The sequence below is a fragment of the Dermacentor variabilis genome, chromosome 10 (assembly GCF_050947875.1).
Source record: "Dermacentor variabilis isolate Ectoservices chromosome 10, ASM5094787v1, whole genome shotgun sequence".
Taxonomy (NCBI): Eukaryota; Metazoa; Arthropoda; class Arachnida; order Ixodida; family Ixodidae; genus Dermacentor; species Dermacentor variabilis.
The window spans coordinates 87,178,792-87,199,571 of NC_134577.1; the positions used below are offsets into that span (position 1 = coordinate 87,178,792).

The 20,780-nt window shown below is 47.9% G+C and overlaps 2 protein-coding genes across 2 annotated transcripts; both read left to right on the forward strand.

Moving 5' to 3' along the window:
- The first annotated feature begins 1,485 nt into the window (after positions 1 to 1,485).
- Positions 1,486 to 7,392, forward strand: LOC142560765 (uncharacterized). The gene is made up of 3 exons (XM_075673091.1): positions 1,486 to 1,691; positions 2,566 to 2,844; positions 5,525 to 7,392. The coding sequence occupies exons 1-3, from the start codon at positions 1,596 to 1,598 to the stop codon at positions 5,726 to 5,728; spliced, it is 579 nt and encodes a 192-aa protein (XP_075529206.1). The 5' UTR covers positions 1,486 to 1,595; the 3' UTR covers positions 5,729 to 7,392.
- Positions 7,393 to 10,292: 2,900 nt separating this feature from the next.
- LOC142560767 (tRNA wybutosine-synthesizing protein 2 homolog) lies at positions 10,293 to 19,082 on the forward strand. The gene is made up of 5 exons (XM_075673096.1): positions 10,293 to 10,690; positions 11,113 to 11,263; positions 11,596 to 11,705; positions 14,853 to 15,010; positions 17,816 to 19,082. The coding sequence occupies exons 1-5, from the start codon at positions 10,504 to 10,506 to the stop codon at positions 18,152 to 18,154; spliced, it is 945 nt and encodes a 314-aa protein (XP_075529211.1). The 5' UTR covers positions 10,293 to 10,503; the 3' UTR covers positions 18,155 to 19,082.
- The last annotated feature ends 1,698 nt before the right edge of the window (positions 19,083 to 20,780 follow it).

Below are 20,780 nucleotides of genomic sequence, written 5' to 3' on the forward strand. Positions count from 1 at the left end.
GCTAGCACTATTTTCTGCAACCCATGCGGGAGCACGGCTCAGCGCCAGCAGGGTGCAAGATATGGGATTAAAAGAGAGCTGAACCACGCTTTGCTATATCACTCTCTCCTCTCTCGCTGTCTCTCCTGGAAGTACAGATGCCAGACATGCTAAATCATACCAGTTATAAAACCCTTAAACCAAGTTTGGCCATATATCACGCGTAGCAGCAACATGCATTCCTTTGGAATCCGTGGGACGGGCCATATTGCAATTGTTTCCACATTTTAAAGTGAACAGAGCCCTTTGGCTACCCCGTTTCGTTTGGTTGGACGCCGCTTGCCAGCTGGTGTCCTGCCGGAGGAAAAGGGCACAGCGCCATAGGAACGTCAGAGGAGGAGGAAGCGCTCGCTGATTGGTCTTCGCTAGCGCTTCCGGCACGACTGACGTCACTCTCGGAAAACTGGGCGATAGACTTGCTCGCACGTGACAGCTTTTTGGTCTTTTTTTTTTCAGAAGCAATGTCTCGCAGATATGACATTTGCTGAACCTGAACACTAACAATTTCATACGCACACGTTCAATGGTGTTTTCTTTTCTGGCCATTTTTTTTTCACGAAGAAACATGACAATGACAGACCCAACAGACTTCAGGATGTTGAGTTAAATTGAAGTGGTGAATCGGGAATATATATAAGAACTCTCAGCCTTACCGCGAGCGAACTCTTGCTGACAAAGAAAAAAAAAAATGATACACCGGTTTGAAGTTCCCGCACTATTGACCTGACGTCATGACGTCTGGACGTCGCCCTACCAACACCCGCGTTGCGCTTACTCGGGTTCGTGACTAGTTAATGGCTCATCGATAAACAAAGGCTATATTGGACTCTAAAGAGGGCAAAGGCTTTACCAAGGAAGCTTCGATAATTTTTTACGAATAATGGTCCCACCGTGAGAAGTTACTTTGAATTCAGTGACGTCATATCAACGTACTGGCGCTGCGTACAGAGCGCGAAATTCGAAAACACAAAACTTTGCGCTTCCATTCCTCCGCTAATGGTACATCTTTTCCCGTCAAACAAACACAAATCGAATAACGAAAAAAGAAATATCTCGTCAGACTAAACTAAGTGTGGGTGTGTCTGTTGCCACGTGCAGTTATCGCGATGGTTGCGGAGGAGGATCGGTTATTGCTGCCAAGGGCAGCATTCCGCTTTGTCTGACGGAAAGAATCCTGCGTCAACTGATCCTCCTTATCGTGATGCTTATATACACGTTGCTCAAAAGCACATCGATACGTCGGAGTGACTTTACCCTGCGCTTAAGGATGGGATGGGACACCCTCCTTCGATGGCGCGTACCCACTGCGCGGGGGGATTGGGCGAGATTTTGATGACGTTAGGAAGACGTTGGCGCATTACAAAAACTGGTAAAGGTGTCACGTGGAAACGGACTGGGATAATGCACTAAGAACTTGCGAGAATCCCTTTGAAACAATTGCCGTCGACATCATCATCGTCGTCGCCGGGACGAGCGCGAGCCAGGTACCTCGCGTCGTGGCGCATCAGCGGTGCCGGTTCGGGCGGCGGCCCACAGCCCGGCCCAGGGGGAGGCCGATGGCCATCGGCAGCAGCTCCGAGCGTTCCACGGACCGCCGGAGACAAGCGCTACCTGCCCCGCACACAGCCCACTTCGTCGACACACGGCTGGACGTGAGTCCAACGGGAGACGCTACGCGGCGCGGTATACGTTGCGCCGTCGGCAGAATCGCTGCTCGAAGCAGCTGCCAATCACGCCGCGCAGGAGGGCACCTCCCACACGAGGCAGCCAATTAAGCCGCGTCCCTTTACAGTATCGCGGGGAAGAGACGCGCGATGTCGTGACGGGTCACGCGTGGAGCATGCCGCCCTCCATGGAGAGTCTTTAACGCGCCGCGGCTGAGTCGCGTCGTCTGCTGTCACGTCGGCCTCGGCGACGTCGGCCTGTTGACTGACGACCGCTAAGTAGCAGTTTAGCGTTTTGTAATTGCATTTGTAGACGAAAGAAGGTAACGTGAAGATCCCGGCTACGGAAGATCCAACTAGCCAGTGGTGTGGCGATGCTGAGACGTGAAGCGCCAGGTCGACAGCTGAATAAACGTACGCTTCATGTGGTTAACATTGTCTCGTTCAAAACTGATAAGCAGCAGTGTAGCGTAACGAATTATATTTGTGCTTGCAAAGAAAGCGGTAACGTGAAGTGACCGGCTGCCAAAGATGGTGTGGCGATGCTGAGAGATTTGACGCACCGGGGCGGCGCGTGAGGTAACGCTTCATGTGGTTTACGTTGCCTAGTTCAAAACTGATAAGCAGCAGTTCCGCGTGACGAATTTGCGCTTACAAAGGAGGAGGTAACGTGAAGTGACCGGCTCACCGAAGACGGTGTGGCGATCGGTGCCGAGAGACGACGCGAAGCGCCGCGGGGCGGCGCGCGAGAAAAGCGCCCCACGAGGTTAAATGTCGCCTTCTTCTGAACACGCGTACAGCTCGCGCAACGTACGCACACAGTTGCCGGAACTTCGGGGCGCGCAACGAACGTCGCACGCAGGGCCCCATGGCCGTGCACGAGCCCCACCCGGGCCGCCAGTGCCGGTCGGTGTCGTTCGACGACGGCAAGCGTCGCGTGATCGCCACCGACCTGGACCCGGAGGTGGACCCGCTCAAGCTCAAGCCCATCGTGGGCCGCGCGCCGACTCCGCGGCCTTCGCGCACCGACTGCGCCGTGTCGGCCACGCCACCCGACGAGCACGGCGAGAGCTCGCGGCCGCACAGCGCTGCCTCGCAGACCAGCCTCTCCTCGCACGAGCCGGCGCCGCCGCAGCACAAGGTGCGCTGTGCCGTGCAACTCTCCAATGTATACGGTGACTACAGCGCGGACGTCTGTCCTCGAGAACACCTATCGCGCCCTATACTCTCCTGAACGAGACTGGGGATGATATGCTGTTGCCAAACTCTGACATATCGTTGATCTCGCCGTCGTGTCACTACTGAGTGGCTCACGCTGCTGCTGCTATACGGCCTCTCTGATTTGCTCGAACCACCAATGTGGCGGAATTTTGCCGATGTTCTGAAGAACAGCGTATGCGGCACCCTCGCGTGTCCATCCTCGAGGACGGCGGCTTTCATCGTTTGCAAAATGAAGCTTCTAGTTGTCGTAATATTATAGTTTAACACTAAGCTAGATTTAGGCTAGATGCGCTATTATGTCGAGTGTTTGACCTGCCACCTATAGTGTTAAGCAAGTAGTATTTTGGATCAGCAAAAACTAGTCGCGTGCGCAGCCACCTCCTGTTTGTTTACCCTCCCCTCCCTGCCAAGCCTCCCTTCGCAGTGAGGGCGACCGTTTCGCTATTGCGGAAGCGTGATTTGCTCATACGGCGTACCTGGTTAATATTGCTCTTCAGTGACTCTTGCAGAGTTTGTTGTGAGCCTGTTAAATATGTTGGTAGTTCGTTGGGAGTCTAGTCTGAACTTCAGTCAAACAAGTGCATCGAGTGAACGCGACTTTCCAACCTACACTTGGGCCATTGAATGAATAACTGTGTCTATAATTGACGTTATACTGATGAGTTATTTATGTAAATACAGAAAAAAAAAAGTTCTCAACCGTAATGACACACCGCGTAAGTGCTACTTTGTTTTTCGAAATTTCCCTGAAATTTTCCCACACTATTGCGAGCCTCCTGCTTAAAAAAAGATTTTGGGCGACACACTGAACGGATTGGATCCAACGTATTACAGTTGACAGCCTGTGCGAGGCACGAGACCTGCCTAGAGAGTTACCCATGCGCGTGCAGCTACTTCATTCTTTAAAGCTAGCTTTTCCGCAATAAGGGTATTTGTGCGGAGAAGCCAAAGTCACGCGCGCGACGAGCGACGGCTTCGAGCGACGAAACAGGCTATCGCGCGAAGGGATCACCCTTTCATCTGTATATTTAGAAATTCTTGAAATTTATAATTCGTCGCTCATCGCCCGGAAGTGCTATGAGCGACTAGCCAGCAGCGCGAAGCCCCCCCCCCCCCCCCCCGAAACAGGATGTACTACATCAGTAACATACTACCGGTTGTCGCACGGAACGAGAAAACGACCCAATTTCGATACGTGCAAGGAGGGAAAAAAAGTACTGCAAGACCTTCATAAAAATTCTGTGCTGCTCTGCACAGTAAAACAAATGAACTTAAACTATTCAAGCGTGCGACACGCCGCTTTCCCTGCGCGTATTTGCTGCCCTCATACCGACAACACCGGGGAGACGTCGCTCCAAGTTGTCGCTCGCGTAGGGTTCGATTTGTAGGCGACGTGTGGACGCGCCATCCATCTCCACCGCGTCGCTTGTCGCATGCCGATGGCAGGATCGCTTGCACGAAGTTTATACTTAAAGTGAAAAGTCATTTGATGTGTGTCAGCAAATTAGCCTTACACCGATACCGGCAAAAGCCACTCTTACCGCAAGAAGACGCTTGACAAGCCAGAAAAGACGCAAAAAGGATAAACGTCGTTCCTCCCGTCACACGCATCCTAATGGTGTGTATCTGCCACGCGCCCATTCCACTACGTATCAACGTTCTTTTTTTTTTCCTACACACAGACCATGAATGGAATACCCTTCCTTCTGACATCGCCCTTACACTGACATATCTCGTTTCAAAGCTGCCATCGAAGACAATCTTTCAAGTCACATTACCTAACCTGACATGCCATTATTTTTCTCTCATGTAATGTCCTGTCCAGGGACCTTTGAGGTATAATAAATAAATAAATAAATAAATAAATAAATAAATAAACACGGGTGTTGACGCCGCCTTGAAATTCGCCCACCGGCTAGCCGTGACGTCATGGATTTCGATGCGCTCTCTTCGGCCCTAGATTATTTTTATCGGTAATAATGAATTATATTGCGTTCTAAAAGAGTTTAGGAATCAAGAACTTTTAGTGAACCACACGGCCTATACATTGCCATACGTGACGTCATATTGACGTAACGGCTCTGAGGTTCCGGCGCGACAATTCGTTTCTACACAAGCAATATATTTACACCCATATTCGAACTTTGGTATAGTAGGACGCGTATACGGTGTCCCAGGTAACTTTACCACGCCTGTTCCACTAAAAAATAAATAAAAAGACTAAAATAACGACATAGTATGCACGTACGTCATTCAAGGATACTCTGCGACTTCCGGTTTACGGCGGCGCCATGTTGGTGGCCTATGCGCGCGTCTCGTGATAAGCAACGTATGTCTAAGAACGTTGATGATAAGGTTCCCCAAGATGGCGGAAGCAGACGACAGCAGAGGATGTGACGTCATGTGCATACCATGTATACGATTTGAACACCTACGGTGTTCGGACGTCGGACCTCTAACGGCTGGACATCGTAGGCCTTATAATTATACCTTCCACGGTGTTCTCTAAATATATTTTTTCGTCGAACAGCACGACTAGCGTTAGCTGGCGGTACGCACGGTGTACCACTCGAGTTGACCGAGCGTTCGCCACGACGCAGGACGAGCTGGCGCTGAACCCGGAGCTGCTCATGATGCGCCTGACGCTGGAGTGCGCCGGCGAGGCGGACAAGGAGCGGGTGGCCGACGAGTCCGTTCTGCGGCGAGAACGCGGCGAGGGGCTGACGGAGGACGCCCGGGCCGCCGCCAAGCTGCTGGCCGACGACCTGACCAGCGAGGGCGGCGGCAGCTGCCTCACCGAGTAGCGGGGACCACCTCGCCCGCCGACCCGTGGTTGATGGCGGACCACGCGTCGAGCGAGGTCGTCGGTGGAGGGCGTCCGTCGTCCCGCACTTCTCCGAGAAAGTAGCCACGTCTGTCTCGCCACCGGTCGAGGCCGCCTCGTCCGCATCCGCCCACCTTGACCGCACTTTGCCCCAAATACAATTCTTCTTCTTGCGCTGAAACCCGCGGGTCGTTTGGTGAAATCGAGACAAGGAAAATAAGTCTGTCCTTGTCTGACGTTGCTATATCGTCTGTTTGTATACCGTATGTCTGTGCTCGTGCCCGATTTACAAACCAGTGATGTTCCAGCTTCTAGTTTGCCCTTATTGGCGGTGCCAGTAGCTAGACGCGTCCTCGAGTGTTATCGCGGACGTTGTCAAATCCAGCCCCGTGCGATATCGTCAAGTTCGCCATCTTGTCATTTCTGATTGGCTCACGGGGTTGCTTACGCCGCTCTGATTGGATCAAAACTTCAACGTGGTGGAATTCGACAGCGTCCGGCCGAACATCATCTCTGCTTAGCTCACAAGCACGAACGTACCAAGTACCTACCTGCAAAACTCCTTCCGGAGGAGGGGGGAATATTTATTGGAATGTGTTTGGAGGGGAGCGGGAGATGGAAGCGTACAAAAGCAAGAGAGAGGGTCAAATAGCATACTTCCTCCCCAATTTGCACCGAGCAGAACGAGTTCCCTATTTGTCCCACAGGCAAAACGCCTCTTGGTGGAGGTCTACCTGTGCAGATACCCTGTACATCGTGTCTATCTGCGCAGCCACCGTCTACACCGCCTCGCCCTCCCTTATCTCCCTATACTGTACCAAGGTCGAGAGAATATTTTGGAAGTGGTGGAAGCTTGATCCCGGAAACTTGTGCATGGCCCCGAACACCCGATCTGTACGCGCGGAAGAGCTGATTTGTCACCTTTCTCGTCTGTTCGACGTGTCTTTCCCTGGGTTGAACTGCTGAAAAAAATTGCGTCTCGCTTTTTAAGGCTAAGCTTTCCTTGCGAAACCTCACGGACTTTCCTGGCCGTGGCTGCGATGTTGCTGTCTTGACGAATAGCTCGCACGGAGGACAGCACTGCCACCTTTACGATACCCTTTCAGGTGTTTGTGGTGCTCGCCTTGCTTTCTGCGGAATCACTCAGTGAGGAAACAAATGATGCGCAAATATATCTTCATTGAAACAAGCATACGTCATTATGATCACAATTTCTTTATTAAATCAATCCTCTCTATGGTTCCTTTCCTGGGTTTGGGGTTTGGTGCATATCTGCTTCGTCGGTGTTTTGCCAACTAAAGCGCAGTTTATTGTTGCACTGTCTACAGGATTCGTCTGCTCTAGTCGGCACGGCGACCCTGGATGCAGTGTCGTAGCATAGGTGGCCAATCCCAGAGACAGTATAATGCGTGGTCACGCGATAGCGGGTTCTCCGTGTCTTGCCGTCTCCACTGGCACGCAGTTGTAATGCTTACGGTGCAAAGCGCTTTGCAGAATATACTCAGTAGTATGGCATAGTAATTTGACCGGCTACACGAAAGCTTCGATTCTCACATTCCAACATGTGGGTTGGATCTGCATTTTCCTAAAAGTTTTTTTACGTAGCTTAAGCGCCTTCAAAACGGCTGCCCTGTGTTGGAACACGCGACTGCACTTCCTGAAAGGTTGCTTTCTGTAGCTGCTGGAAGGCCGTGAGAGGATTATGCCCAGCGTTTATGTTGCTTATGCTTGCGCCATTGCGGCAGCAGCTCGTAACAAGAAAATTTGCACTTTTTTGTTAAAAAGCAGGTATAATGAACTATGCCAATTGTCATACTGAACGACGTAGACTCCAAAATGCGATCTTTCTGCAAAATTTGAGCAAGAACAGTGCAGCGGTGAGCGCAAAGCGTTTTTTCGAGCGTGCGCAGCGAAATATGCAGGACCTTGCATAGTGAGACTAAATATTACAGGAATTAATTGTTTACATCACAATACGCATGCACCTGGACCCCTCGAACCGCATAATGGTGTGACGTAACGCTAACGCAAATCTTTCGCATTCAAAACTAAATCGTCATTGACTGCATAGAAGTGCCGCAAATGTTTTACGGAGCACACTATAAACTCTAAGAACAGTTTACACCCTTTAGAGTGCCCCTTCTGCCACACAACGATAATCGTCATCTGCCTTAATGCGTTTCCTTTCTTTAACGCTGCGAGCCCGGTACTTTCCTGTCGGAAATGCTATCATGCTGATAACGCGCATGCCGTTCGTTACTGGAAAGTACCGGGCTCACAGCGTTAAAGAAAGGAAACGCATCAAGCCGGATGACGATTATCGTTGTGTGGCAGAAGGGGCACTCCAAAGGGTGCAAACTGTTCTTAGAGTGTACCCAATGGCAGATGTTACACTCGTACACTCTTAAAACGGTTGCACTCTTTGGGGTGTATATTTGTCCCACAACAATAATCGTCATCTGCCTTGCTCGCGTTTCCTTTCTTGAAAACTCGGCGCTCGCTACTTTCCTGTCGGCAATGCTATGTCATGCTGATAACGCGCATGCCGTTCGTGACTGGGAAGTACCGGGCTCGCAGCGTTAAAGAAAGGAAACGCGGGCAAGACAGATGGCGATTATTGTTGTGGGACAAGATAAACCCCAAAGGGTGTAAATTTTTCTTAGAGTGTAAGCAAAATTACACCCTTTGGGTCGTATCTTGCCCAACAACGATAATCGTCATCTGTCTCGGCCGCATTTCCTTTCTTTCACGCAGCGAGCCCGGTACTTCCCAGTAACGAACGGCATGCGCGTTATCAGCATGATCGACATAGCATTGCCGACAGGAAAGTAGCGGGCGCGGTGTTTTCAAGAAAGGAAACGCAAGCAAGGCAGACGACGACTCACCCTTTTGCCACATAACGATAATCATCATGCGTCTTGTCCGCATTTCCTTTCTTTAACGCGGCGAGCCCGGTACTTCCCAGTAACGAAAGGCATGCGAGTTATCAGCATGATATAGCATTGCCGACAGCTAGGAATAGCGGGCGCGGTGTTTTCAAGAAAGGAAACGCAAGCAAGGCAGATGACGATTATCGTTGTGTGGCAGACACACACTCCAAAGGGTGTAACTTAGCATTAGAGTGTACGTCCCTGTAACGAAGGGCATGCGCGTTATCAGCATGACGCAGCACTCTCGACAGGAAAGTAGCGAGCGCCGAGTTTTCAAGAAAGGAAACGCAAGCAAGGCAGATGAATATTGTTGCGTGGCAAGGATACACCCCAAAGGGTGTAACTTTGCATAAGAGTGTACTTCCCAGTAACGAAGGGCATGCGCGTTATCAGCATGACGCAGCATTCTCGACAGGAAAGTAGCGAGCGCCGAGTTTTCAAGAAAGGAAACGCAAGCAAGGCAGATGACGAATATCGTTGTGAGACAAATATACACCCCGAAGAGTGCAACCATTTTAAGAGCCCTTAAAATGGTTGCACCCTTTGGGGTGTATATTTGTCCCACAACAATAATCGTCATCTGCCTTGCTTGCGTTTCCTTTCTTGAAAACTCGGCGCTCACTACTTTCCCGTCGAGAAGCTGCGTCACACTGATAACGCGCATGCCGTTCGTGACTGGGAAGTACCGGGCTCGCAGCGTTAAAGAAAGGAAACGCGGGCCAGACAGATGACAATTATTGTTGCGACAAAATACGCTCCAAAGGGTGTAACTTTTTCTAAGAGTGTAACACTCACTCTTAGAAAAATGTACACCTTTTGGGGCGTATCTTGTCCTACAGCAATAATCGTCATCTGTCTTGCCCGCGTTTCCTTTCTTTAACGCTGCGAGCCTAGTACTTCCCAGTCACGAACGGCATACGCGTTATCAGTGTGACGCAGCTTCTCGACAGGAAAGTAGCGAGCGCCGAGCTTTCAAGAAAGGAAACGCAAACAAGGCAGATGACGATTATTGTTGTGGGACAAATATACACCCCAAAGGGTGCACCCGTTTTAAGAGTGTAGACAAGGGTACACTCTTTGGAGTGTATGTCTGCCACACAACGATAATCGTCATCTGCCTTACTTGCGTTTCCTTTCTTGAAAACGCCGCGCCCGCTGCTTTCCGGTCGGGAACGCTATATCAGGCTGATAACGCACATGCCGTTCGTTACTGGAAAGTACCGGGCTCGCCGCGTTCAAAAAAGGAATACGGACAAGACAGATGACGATTATCGTAGTGTGGCAAAAGGGTGCAATTTTGCTTAAGAGTGTACAGAATGCTACCACAATGCTATTACATTTAAAACGTTCCAAACTTGCTTGAGTTTTAACAAAACGTAAACGGGTATACTCCTGCGGTTTGTTACGGCCAGCATGAGAGCATACAATTTTGGCCCACCTACAATTTTTGAAGGCTGCATTTCTTGCTGGTGCAAGCAAAACATATCGTAGCTTCTGAAAGGCGTAAATGTTAGCCCTAAAATACTGCTTGAAAACGCGTTCCTATTAATTTGCGGTTTCAATTGCTTATGTTGACAACGCGCGACTCCTCGGTATGGCTCGGCCGCATCGCCATCGCGAGGCGCCACGCGTGGAGTTTGTTTACTTGTTCAAGGCAACAGCATGCCACAGTTTAGAGCACGGTTTTGGTTTCTTCCTAAATGTGCCTGATGGTAAAATTAGGTTGAATCCGTGCTCTCAAATACGACTCGAAGGCGTCGTAACCGTGAAGGTTTGCTCGGCACGTTCGTGTTGCAGCGTCGAATACGGCAAATGCGTTTCGACGATGGGCCGAACAGAAAGCGAGCCCGAGCGACTGCGACGCAGCGTTGAGCACGTTTTGAAGGCGACCAGCTACTCCGACGATGATGTACAGGAGCTGCTCGAGAAAGTGCCGAAGCGATGGCAGAGACACGGGGACTTGGTGATCCTTAAACGGGACGCTTTTGACGATCGCCGTTGGGACCCTGTCCGTAAGTGTTCATACGGGCGTCACGGCACACATTCGATCGCCATGAAGCCCGATTGGGATCGAATTTGTCGGCGGCGATCGGGTCCATTGCGCGAGCTGCTGAAGGGAGCCAGTCGCGGTGGAATATTTCGATCCGGATTGGGCTCGATCGCGATTGAAAGTGGACGTGTGAGAGTGGTATTACAATACGAGCTTTTCATACGAGTACAGGGCTTACAATGCATACTGCAGTGGCTCAGTGCTCGTTGTCCCAACAGAGAGCACTTGTAACTTGTAGTGTCTCACCGCTTTATATATAGGCACTTGACAAAGCGAGCTCGCATTACACAGGACGCAGTGTACCTCCGAAGCGCTGCTGCACTGTGCCGCACACGATGCTGTCCGAGGCGTTCTGCGTGTAATTGCGGCACATTTGGCTTGTAGGGGAAAGGCTGTGGGACGTCGTATGCGATGCCCTTCGTTGCAAGAGGCTAGCACTGTCAGGCAGGATCGCAGACGACGGACACCGGACACCCCAGGTGGAGTTGGTGCGCGGATTGGACGGCTGGGTCGTGCACGTCGATAACAAGATCAAGTACGTGCCGCTGGTCTGCACGTTCTTGCGCTTCGCTTCGAAGCTTGTGCATGCCAGATTTGGTGCATTGTGTTGTCATCCTTCAAATGTGTGTTTGATACGTGCTGCATGGAGGGATAGTGTGCGTAGACAGCCGCTTATGTGACGTCCTGTTTGCAATGCCGAAAGTGTAATTTCCAATCTGGGTTATCGTAACAGTAGTCTCTTTATGCCGAGTATATGCAGCCAATAGTCGGTTGGGGGAACGTGGTGTGCCAAACCTGTAGAATATCGGTATTATCGGTACGCGTGCTTACAGACACATGCGTATTTATTGTTTTGCACAATTGCAGGTACACCTTTGACGTGACCAAATGCATGTTCAGTGCGGGAAATGTCACAGAGAAGCTCCGGGTCTCCAACATGGACTGCCGAAGCGAGGTCGTCGTTGACCTCTTTGCAGGTCTGTTGCTGAGCCTTTTAAACTGCAGTTACTCTTGTTTGCTATTGTAGAGCTCGAAACAAAAGGCAACTGACACATATAGGTTGCAGAACTGATAAGTGAGATTATGCCCACGTGCATATCTTTATCTTTCCTCGTTCATGGCTTGTCGTGAGCACCACTTGGCATCTGAGCAGATGGTAGGCGCTGCACTTTCATCTCATTGCAGTAATGTTGTCACACTGAAAACTTGCTACAATAATGTTACCATTGTTTGGTTCTCTAGTTCTCAAATGGTAATTAAAAGTGGCTGTCCAGAAGTGGTTTTAATGTCTGAGAAGCCTCCACTGTTCAGTGAAGCTTCTTAATTTTTATCAAGATGAAAAACCCAAATAAGGCTGAATTCATTCACTCAACTGCAACTTGTAAATAACATTATTTTTGCATTGTGATATGCTGTAGAAGCATTTGTTTAAAGGTGCCATCATGTTATGCAGCATGCAGTGATTTATAACATCCCCCCCCCCATTGCACATCAATAAAGAAACACACTGTTTATGTTCACAGTTATATATAATTACCTATCTGATCATCATAACAAAGTCTGCTGGAACTGTTAAGTACTGTTCGATAGCAATACACAGACTTTTAATCGATGTAACTTTGCCATTCGGCAAATGTGTGATGACTAATTAGTGCCGCCACAGTGAATATAATAAAGTAAAATCACATTTGCTGTCAACTTTACCACAATTCAGGAAACGTTCAGGTACTTGCACGCTGTTTAAATGAGCCCCTTTGTGGTTGTCTTGCTCTGGCATCGTGTTTATCTGCAGCAAATGTTTGTGCGACACTATATTCTTTTTTTTTATTTTATTTTATTTCCAAATACTGTTGGCCGTCTTGGCCGTAACAGGGTGGGTACAGCTGGTTTGCACATAGCGTAAAAAAAATGAAAACACTTTACAAACGTAAATTGGACATGAAGCAATGAATGTTGGAAATACAATGCGAAACAAATAATGAAATACAAAAACAATAGTTTGGCTAAGAAATACATGTTTCTAACATTGTGACAGTGATATTGGAAGCAGCATGAAAGAAAGACTATTGTATGTATTTCTAGAATAGTGTGACAATGTTTGCACAGCACCACTAAGATTAAAATTCATAAAAGGTTTTTAACGTGTTCCTCAAAGATTTCAATGCTACTCGACTGCAAAACAGACGCTGGCAAACTGTTCCATTCCTTAATCGTTCGCGGAAAAAATGAGTGCGTACATGTCCAGATATGCTTTTGGAATTGAGAACATGCAATGATTGCTTGATCTGACGTTTCTAGCCTGCCTGGGAGCAAGATAGGACGTGGTTTCAATATTGAAGTGGCCTTTCGACAACAAAAAAAGAAATTTAAGTCTAGCTAACTTCCGCCGTTGAGCCAGTGGAGGCAAATCAAGCAACCGAAGCATTTCGGAAACAGAGTCAGTACGATAATACCGGGAAAGAATGAACCTTGCAGATTTTCTCTGTATCTTCTCAATGCGGTTTATAATTCCGGATTGAAACGGATCCCAAATGACACTGGCATACTCTAACGTTGGTCTAATGTAAGTTAAATATGCAAGTAGTTTGACGGGTGTCGTTGCTAGTTTTAATTTTCGGCGAAGGAACCATAACTTTCTTTCTGCAGCTCCACAAATTCTGTCTATGTGTGATTTCCAACTTAAGTCTGTCGAAATTGTTAAACCTAGGTATTTTATCGTTTCAGCTTCGGTAAGAATTGTTGAGTTCATCTCATAATTACACTCAATAACATGCTTTGTTTTGTTTGTAACTCTGAGCATGACTGATTTAGATTCGTTAATTTTCATTTTATTTTTTGCGGCCCAGACTTCTACAGCTTTAAGGGCTTGACTAAGTGACGCCTGATCGCTTTGGTTATTGATTTCACGATATAATAAACAATCGTCTGCAAATAACCGGATGGTTATGTCGTTACTTATGTTATGAGCAATGTCATTTATGTAAACTAGAAAAAGAAGTGGTCCTAAAACGGATTCCTGTGGAACGCCTGAGGTTATTTTTAATTGGTTAATTTGTTACCATTTATTTGAACGTATTGTGTCCGATCTGTAAGATATGAGCGGATCCACATAACAACATCATAATTTATATTCATTTCCATCAGTTTTTTAATTAATTCATTATGTACAACCAGATCGAAAGCCTTCGAGTAATCTAAAAATATAGCGTCGACCTGCTTTCTATTGTTCAAGGAAGCTGAAAAATCGTTGATCGTTTCTATCAACTGTGTGACAGTCGAAAGGTGCTGTCTAAACCCGTGCTGGTTGGGAAAAAAAGCTTTCTTGTCTTCAAGGTAGGTGTAGATTGACTTTGAAACTATGTGTTCAAGTAGCTTGCAGCACACACACGTGAGTGAAATTGGCCGATAGTTTCCAATATGTTGCCTTTCACCAGACTTCTATCCATAGTCTCTATTCTATCCATAGTCTCTCTCTAATGCCTGCCACGGTGGCTCGGTTGGTGTGCTGCTGAGCTTTGGTCACAAGTTTGATCCCTGGTGTTGGTCACCATGTCCCAATAGAGGCAGAATTCAAAAAAGCTCGCATTGCTGAGCTGCACACGAAGGATGTCAGTAGGTCAGATCACTAATTCGAAGCCATTCACTACGGCATCCCTCATAGCTCACTGTGTGTACCGGTGTTAAGATCTCAGATCTTGTCCCAAGTAGCTCAAAAAGTGGGACGTGGGCTCATTGTTGCGCCAGTGCGGCCCATCTTGACACCAATATGGAGCAATGATGAGAAAGAGTATTGTGTTTATGTAAAGGCCGAGAGGTCGGCCTGAGCTTGTGTCCCCAGACCTGCTACTTCTGTGCTGGGGAAGGGGGGGAAATGAAAGAGAGACAGAGGATGATGATGACAAGGGTATTGGTGGAACAACACTGCTGCGTGCTCGAAGTCATGAGTGCAGCCCCTTGTTGTGCAGATATGGTATCACGGCCCATGGTCATATCATGGAGCCAGGGCCAATGTTAAACTTACATTGGCTTTTGGCTCTTGTGCTGCTGAGGATAATTTTCTTTCTTTCTGACAATGTTTATGTCCCAGGCATCGATTTAGTTGTTTTTCTTGCTGGCCAACACAGGCATCGGCTACTTCACCTTGCCGTACCTTCTGCATGCCGGAGCAGCCCATGTGCATGCCTGCGAGTGGAACCCCGACGCCCTAGATGCATTGCGAAGGAACCTGCAACTGAATGGAGTGCAAGACCGATGCACTGTCCATGCTGGTGACTGCAGAGAGGTGAGCTGGCACCAACTGTGTATAGCTAGGAGCTGACCACCGTGCAATTGCACCCCGGAGGTTGGAATGTGTGCTGATGCACACCAAGCACCAGTAGATTACACATATAGCTTAAACAGCTGAGCTGGAATAGAGTCTACTCGGACAAACCTCAGTATATAGGGTTTGTCTGTAAAGTAATAAGACTACTTGTTGCCTGGCGTTGCAGTTGCCAGAAGCATGCTCCCCAAAGGTGGGGTTTGTGATGGGGTTTCTAAGCTACATAATGCGACGTAAGCTACGTTTGCAGCTGCGTCTGAGCTCTGATGCAGTGAGGATCTGAAGTGGCACAAAATCTGTGTTCCGAGTTCTTGTCATGGCAACAGCGGTACGCAATTAAATTTTGCTCTCACCTGGGCAAAACCGCTTCCGAGATGTTTGCCTTCGTTAAGGAGGCTTACAAAGGCGATGCCCTATCGAGGGCCCCGGTGTTCCGGTGGGTCAGTGAGTTCGAGAATGGACGGGAGACCGTTGAAGACATGGAGTGATCTGGGGACCCTTCAAGGAGTGGTTTGGATGAAAATGTGACCAAAGTAAAAAATCTTCTCCACTCCGACTGACATTTGAGTATCAGATTAATTGCAAAACACCTTAACATGTGCAAAACAACAGTTCACAAAATTATTTCTGAAAGTTTTAACATGCGGAAGGTTCAGCTCATTACTTATCATTACTGGCGGCAGTACCACGAAGCTAGTTGCTGCATGTCAATTTGTATGGGCAGCCATAATGTTGAGCAATCTTGACTTCCTCTCTTAGTTGTCCACACTTCATGCGAATATGATGCTTTGTAGAGTCATCTGCGATGCTACAGCGCATTGCTGGTTGCAGGCAGATCGGGGCCATTGGTTTTGCCATGCTTGACCCAAAATTTCCTTGTTGCCACTGGTAGAAGCCTCATAAACAGAAGCCTTCTAAATCAGTTGGGACATTATAAGGCATTCAGTCATTGTAGCCTGCACACTACTGGTCGTGCGTGGCATGGTTATCAGTTTGCCAAGTAACCTTGTTTGCAGGTGCATTTTACATTTGGGAATAAGGTAGACCATCTGCAATAGCAAGAGTAAGAGAACACAGGTACATAATATCTTAATTCAACTGGAATTCTGTCAATCTTACCTTGTGCTCATTGTGGATGTTATCTGATCTTTGATAAAACCTTGACTCAGTTCGTGTACAAAATACAGAGAGACTGTCAAAAGCTCATCTTATGGTGAGGTGCCTCACTGCCAACCGTGTTGTCACATTATCCATGCCTCAGGGAGAACAAAGGTAATGTATGTAAAGGACAGTCATATTGGGTGCAGTTTTCCGAAGGAACGTCATTGTGATATGCTTTTACAGCAAAACTGTTTATGGCAAGGATCCCACGATTTCTTTGCGGCATAACGTTGACAGAAAACTATCATCATCTATGGCTTACACCCCCCAAATGCAATGGCTCATACCCCCATAAGGCAAAGGCTACAAGCGCTCAGGAAAGTGAAGCGAACAGTGCATACACTATTTGGAATCACACATACAACATGCAAAACTGCATATGTTTCAATAAACAACAAGCTCAAAACAAGCACCCAAACCACATAATTGGTGATAAGGCGCTCCTGCGCCTACATGCAATGTGAAGCACGTAGCGCTCCCCCCATACGTTTCCTGGTAAAGATTACTGTTGCGTAATCTGCCGCGGTGACGGCAGCGTGACTGTAGCATACGAAGCAGGGACTGACATAACTACATTTTCGTACGTAAAAGAAGAACCTGCCTAGCAACTGATTTGTGTTGTGACAGTGCTACGGGAAGGCCACGTATAGTGCGGACTCCTGAAGAGCAGCAGCGTGCATACGAGATGCAGCGAATTTCTCGTCCATGCTTTGTAGGTGCACGAAGTAGTGGCACAAGCCAAGTTGCAGGCCGTCGAAATGTCTTAGGCTAATAATTAGGTAAAGTGCATGTGAATGTCGCCGCGTGAATAATTTCAGCATATGTTGCAATGCGCAATAGTTCTATAGTTGTTTACAGCTTCGCCGCCAAACACCTTGACAGCGTGGGTCGGAGACCACATTTTTTTACTACAGTTTACTAACTATTTATTCTGTCACGTATTTGACAAGTGCAAGTGAATGAACAGTTGACGGCGATGTCAGCTTTTGTCTGTCTTATGATGAGAAACACCGTCTTATCACGCATTTTCGCTTTATGGAAATCTGTCTATAACAGTGACTGCGCGCTGGTATATAGTACTAACTGTATGTCAGGCATGCAAGCAGCGTTTATTACCTAAGCTCTTTGATGTCACAAGTTATGAACAATGCAGAGGCGAGCTATTAGAACACAAGCGATGGTTCAGTGGTACAAGTTGTACTGTATTGGCAAGCTGACAGTACTGATGAGTACTGATAGAGTCAAAGCTCTGTAGTAAGAGAACAAAGATATAATGAATTACCAGATATAGCAAAGTAAATCTGAAACATTTCCCGCTGATATTAACCTCTAAAGAACCTATGCTTATAACGAATATCGGATATAACGAAGATATTTTTATGCCGGATGTGGCCTCGTTATAATGAGCTTTGACTGTACGTCCGTACTGACAGTAACCTTGTTGTAACAAAGTCGTGAACGATGCAAAAATAACCTCATTATACCTTATATTTGTTGTAACATTTTAGATTTATCCATTATATATCTGATAGTTCATTATATATCAAGATTCTGCTAGTGACAAGCAGCTGTAGACATGTGTAGGGCCCCTTTCTTCTGCCGCAGGTCTGCCCCGAAGGTGTGGCGGATCGAGTCAACTTAGGCCTCATCCCGTCGTCTGCCTTGGGCTGGCAGACGGCCTGCAGGGCACTCAACCCAGAGCGCAAGAGCTGCTGGATGCATGTCCATGAAAATGTGGAGTCGAAGCCTGGTGCAAAAGGATCCGAGCAGTTGGAAGAGCGTGTCCATCAAGTGTGCGCCACCATGGCGGATCTCATGAGGCAGTGCCATTCAAGTCGCAACTGGAATGTTACGTGCGCGCACGTTGAGCGTGTCAAGTCGTACGCACCCCACGTTGACCATGTAGTGATGGACTTGAGATTTGATCAGTCGGTGGCCAGCTGAATAGCATACCTACCTGCCGTGGTGTGGTTAACATTGATTGCGTCCAGGAAAAAGACACCACTTCAAGAGTCTGTATAGCTCTCCAACATTTCAGTACCCCCACGGGAGTGTTGACTAGCTTGTCGGTCAGTGCCGCGTCATGGAGCGCACCTGCAAAAGTAGTGAGGGTAGGCACGTGTGCAGAGCATCTTAGTGACTGAGCGTCGTCTGCTAAGCTATTGCATTGAACCCAATGTAGCCCTTGCTGTTTATCAGCTCATTGATCATTCGCACCTGCTCAGTCTAACTAGTTGCATTGTCATCAACCGTGCTGCCGACGAAGGAGAGTACAGCCATGCGAGCGGCTATCGTGAGCGGATACTTGATCATCTCCTGGGCTAGCTGCAGTTTTTTTTCTGCTTCATACACCTTTGCATTTGCAGTGCATAATAAGTGTGGCCATGGTTGCTTTCACGACGACCTCCACATAACCATTGTGTGCACGTGCGCGTTTTCGTTCGCATTGGAAGTGGATAAAGCTGCAGGGGGTATGCAGAGCTCAACAGAATAGCCTAGCACACAATGCTCAGACGAGGGTATACTTCCTGCGAATGTGCCTGCTGTTGCTAATTTCGTAGGTGCGCTTCGCGACCTGGCATTTACCGTCGTGTTGGTCGGTGCTGCTTCAAGATTATCAACGTCTTGGAGACCTGTACCTACCAGCCTCCCGTTGGGTCGTGACTTGTTATCATAAACAGTGCCTCAATTGTTACATTTGTACAAAATGTGTAAATGTTGTGATGTTCTATATTTGCCTTCTGCTGAGGTGCCTGCAGGCCATTTGTAAAATATGCAATAACCACAACTTTATTTGGAATGCGCAGTGTTGTTTATATTGGTCAGTTGCTGGGCAACCGACTTGATTAAACTGTTGCTGTGCTGGAAACTACCGCTGGCACCGAGTCATTCCTTTATAAATCAGCTTCATCATCAGCTCCACTCACAACTGTAAAAGTGAAGGAGACCGGTCTTTCGACGATATGAAAGCAACCAAAAACTTGCAGAAGGGCAGAGGTATGGTAATTCTACCGGTGGACAAAGGCAACACCACCGTTGTTTTCAACACGTGGGACTATGACGAGAAGGTGTCGATTTTACTGAACAGCCAAGAATGCAAAAACATGAAGGACCCCACCACAAGACCATAGTCAGTGTTGAGCAAGACACTGGCTGGAATATCCCACAGCCACCCAAATCTTTCAAACATCTATCTACAGCTGATATGCAGAAACGGACCGGCACTAGCGTTCTACTGCCTACCGAAAATCCATAAACTCGGAATTTCCCCTACGCCTGATTGTGGACTTATGCGTTCCAATGTGATCACAGAACACACAATAATACTACTACCACTCACCGGATAGACAATGACCCACGTGAGCATCTCCGAGGACTTCATCATGCTGGCACCAGAGGCGCGTCTTGAAGACAATGAATGCCTAGTCTCTTTTGGTGTAGTCTCCCTGTGTACTAAAGTGGCCATAAAGTTGGCCGCGACTGCTGCTCGAGACGCCCCGGAATGTGACGATGTGCTCAACGAAACAACCCCCCTTAGTGTAGATCTATCCCCTCCTGGAATTCTGCTTCTCGAGGTACCTGCTTTTCTTTAAGAGGCGAACAGTCCAGGCAGAGAAAAGGACCACCCACGGGGGGGCATCAATTTCTGTGATGATGGCCAACTTACCCTGTGCAGAATCATTGAGGGAAGAACTTTCGGTACATGTGACATTAAGCCAAAAGTTTTTCTCAGGTATATGGACAACTGCATCCGCATTGTAAAGACATTACAAATCAAAATTTCGGTATGACCCATCTCGCGATGAATGTCGACGTAATGCAATTAGCAGTGAGGCAATGCGGTGGTACACCGTACTACTAGTGCTGACACGTGTATGCAGCCAGGGTGCTCTCGCGCTTCCCACTGCACCTGCTGCGCCATCTAGCTGCGATGCCGCACAGTTTGCGGGTTCGACCATGGCCTCCGAGATTTACCCCCGCGCACGTTTTCGAAACGCACGCACCGCGATGAATCTCGGAGGCCATGGTTCGACTCTGCCGAGCACTGGAGGAATATTAAAGTATCTTTTTTTGTCATTGAAGTGCGGCACATATGTACGGTTACCCAAGCTGGCTTCAAAGAGGAATTAATTGTTTGGCCTAATTGGTCTTAGATTCTTCACGGGGAAAATTATCAGTGTGTGAGTTGTCTTTTTTGCGCTAATTTGTGTTGGAATGTGTGTTACAATGTGTTACAATACATGTTGGAACACATCATAGACGGCTATCTTAACGACCTTAACGAAACAAGATACTTACTGCTACCCAGCATGGTTTTGCGCTGGGATACTCTACAACACAGTTAATAGTCGCAGTCCATGACTTTGCTTCAGTACCTGACAGGGGCGGTCAGATTGACGCTATTTTCCTAGATTATTCCAGGCATTCGACAGTCTTGCGTTCGAAGCTAATAACCAAAATGAAAAGTCTCGGAATACCTCTACATATCATTAGATGGGTAATTTCATATCTGCCTGGCCACAGGCAGTACGTGGAGGTAAATCACACTCCCGGTCTTTAGGGGTTACTT

Bases quoted from the DNA above. Each gene is read 5' to 3' on its own strand.
- LOC142560767 (XM_075673096.1), top strand. From the start codon at position 10,504: ATGGGCCGAACAGAAAGCGAGCCCGAGCGACTGCGACGCAGCGTTGAG. The intron at 10,691-11,112 runs GTAAGTGTTCAT...TTTGGCTTGTAG, and splicing joins TCGCCGTTGGGACCCTGTCC to GGGAAAGGCTGTGGGACGTC. The intron at 15,011-17,815 runs GTGAGCTGGCAC...CTTCTGCCGCAG, and splicing joins ATGCTGGTGACTGCAGAGAG to GTCTGCCCCGAAGGTGTGGC.
- LOC142560765 (XM_075673091.1), top strand. From the start codon at position 1,596: ATGGCCATCGGCAGCAGCTCCGAGCGTTCCACGGACCGCCGGAGACAA. The intron at 1,692-2,565 runs GTGAGTCCAACG...CGTCGCACGCAG, and splicing joins TCGTCGACACACGGCTGGAC to GGCCCCATGGCCGTGCACGA. The intron at 2,845-5,524 runs GTGCGCTGTGCC...GCCACGACGCAG, and splicing joins CGGCGCCGCCGCAGCACAAG to GACGAGCTGGCGCTGAACCC.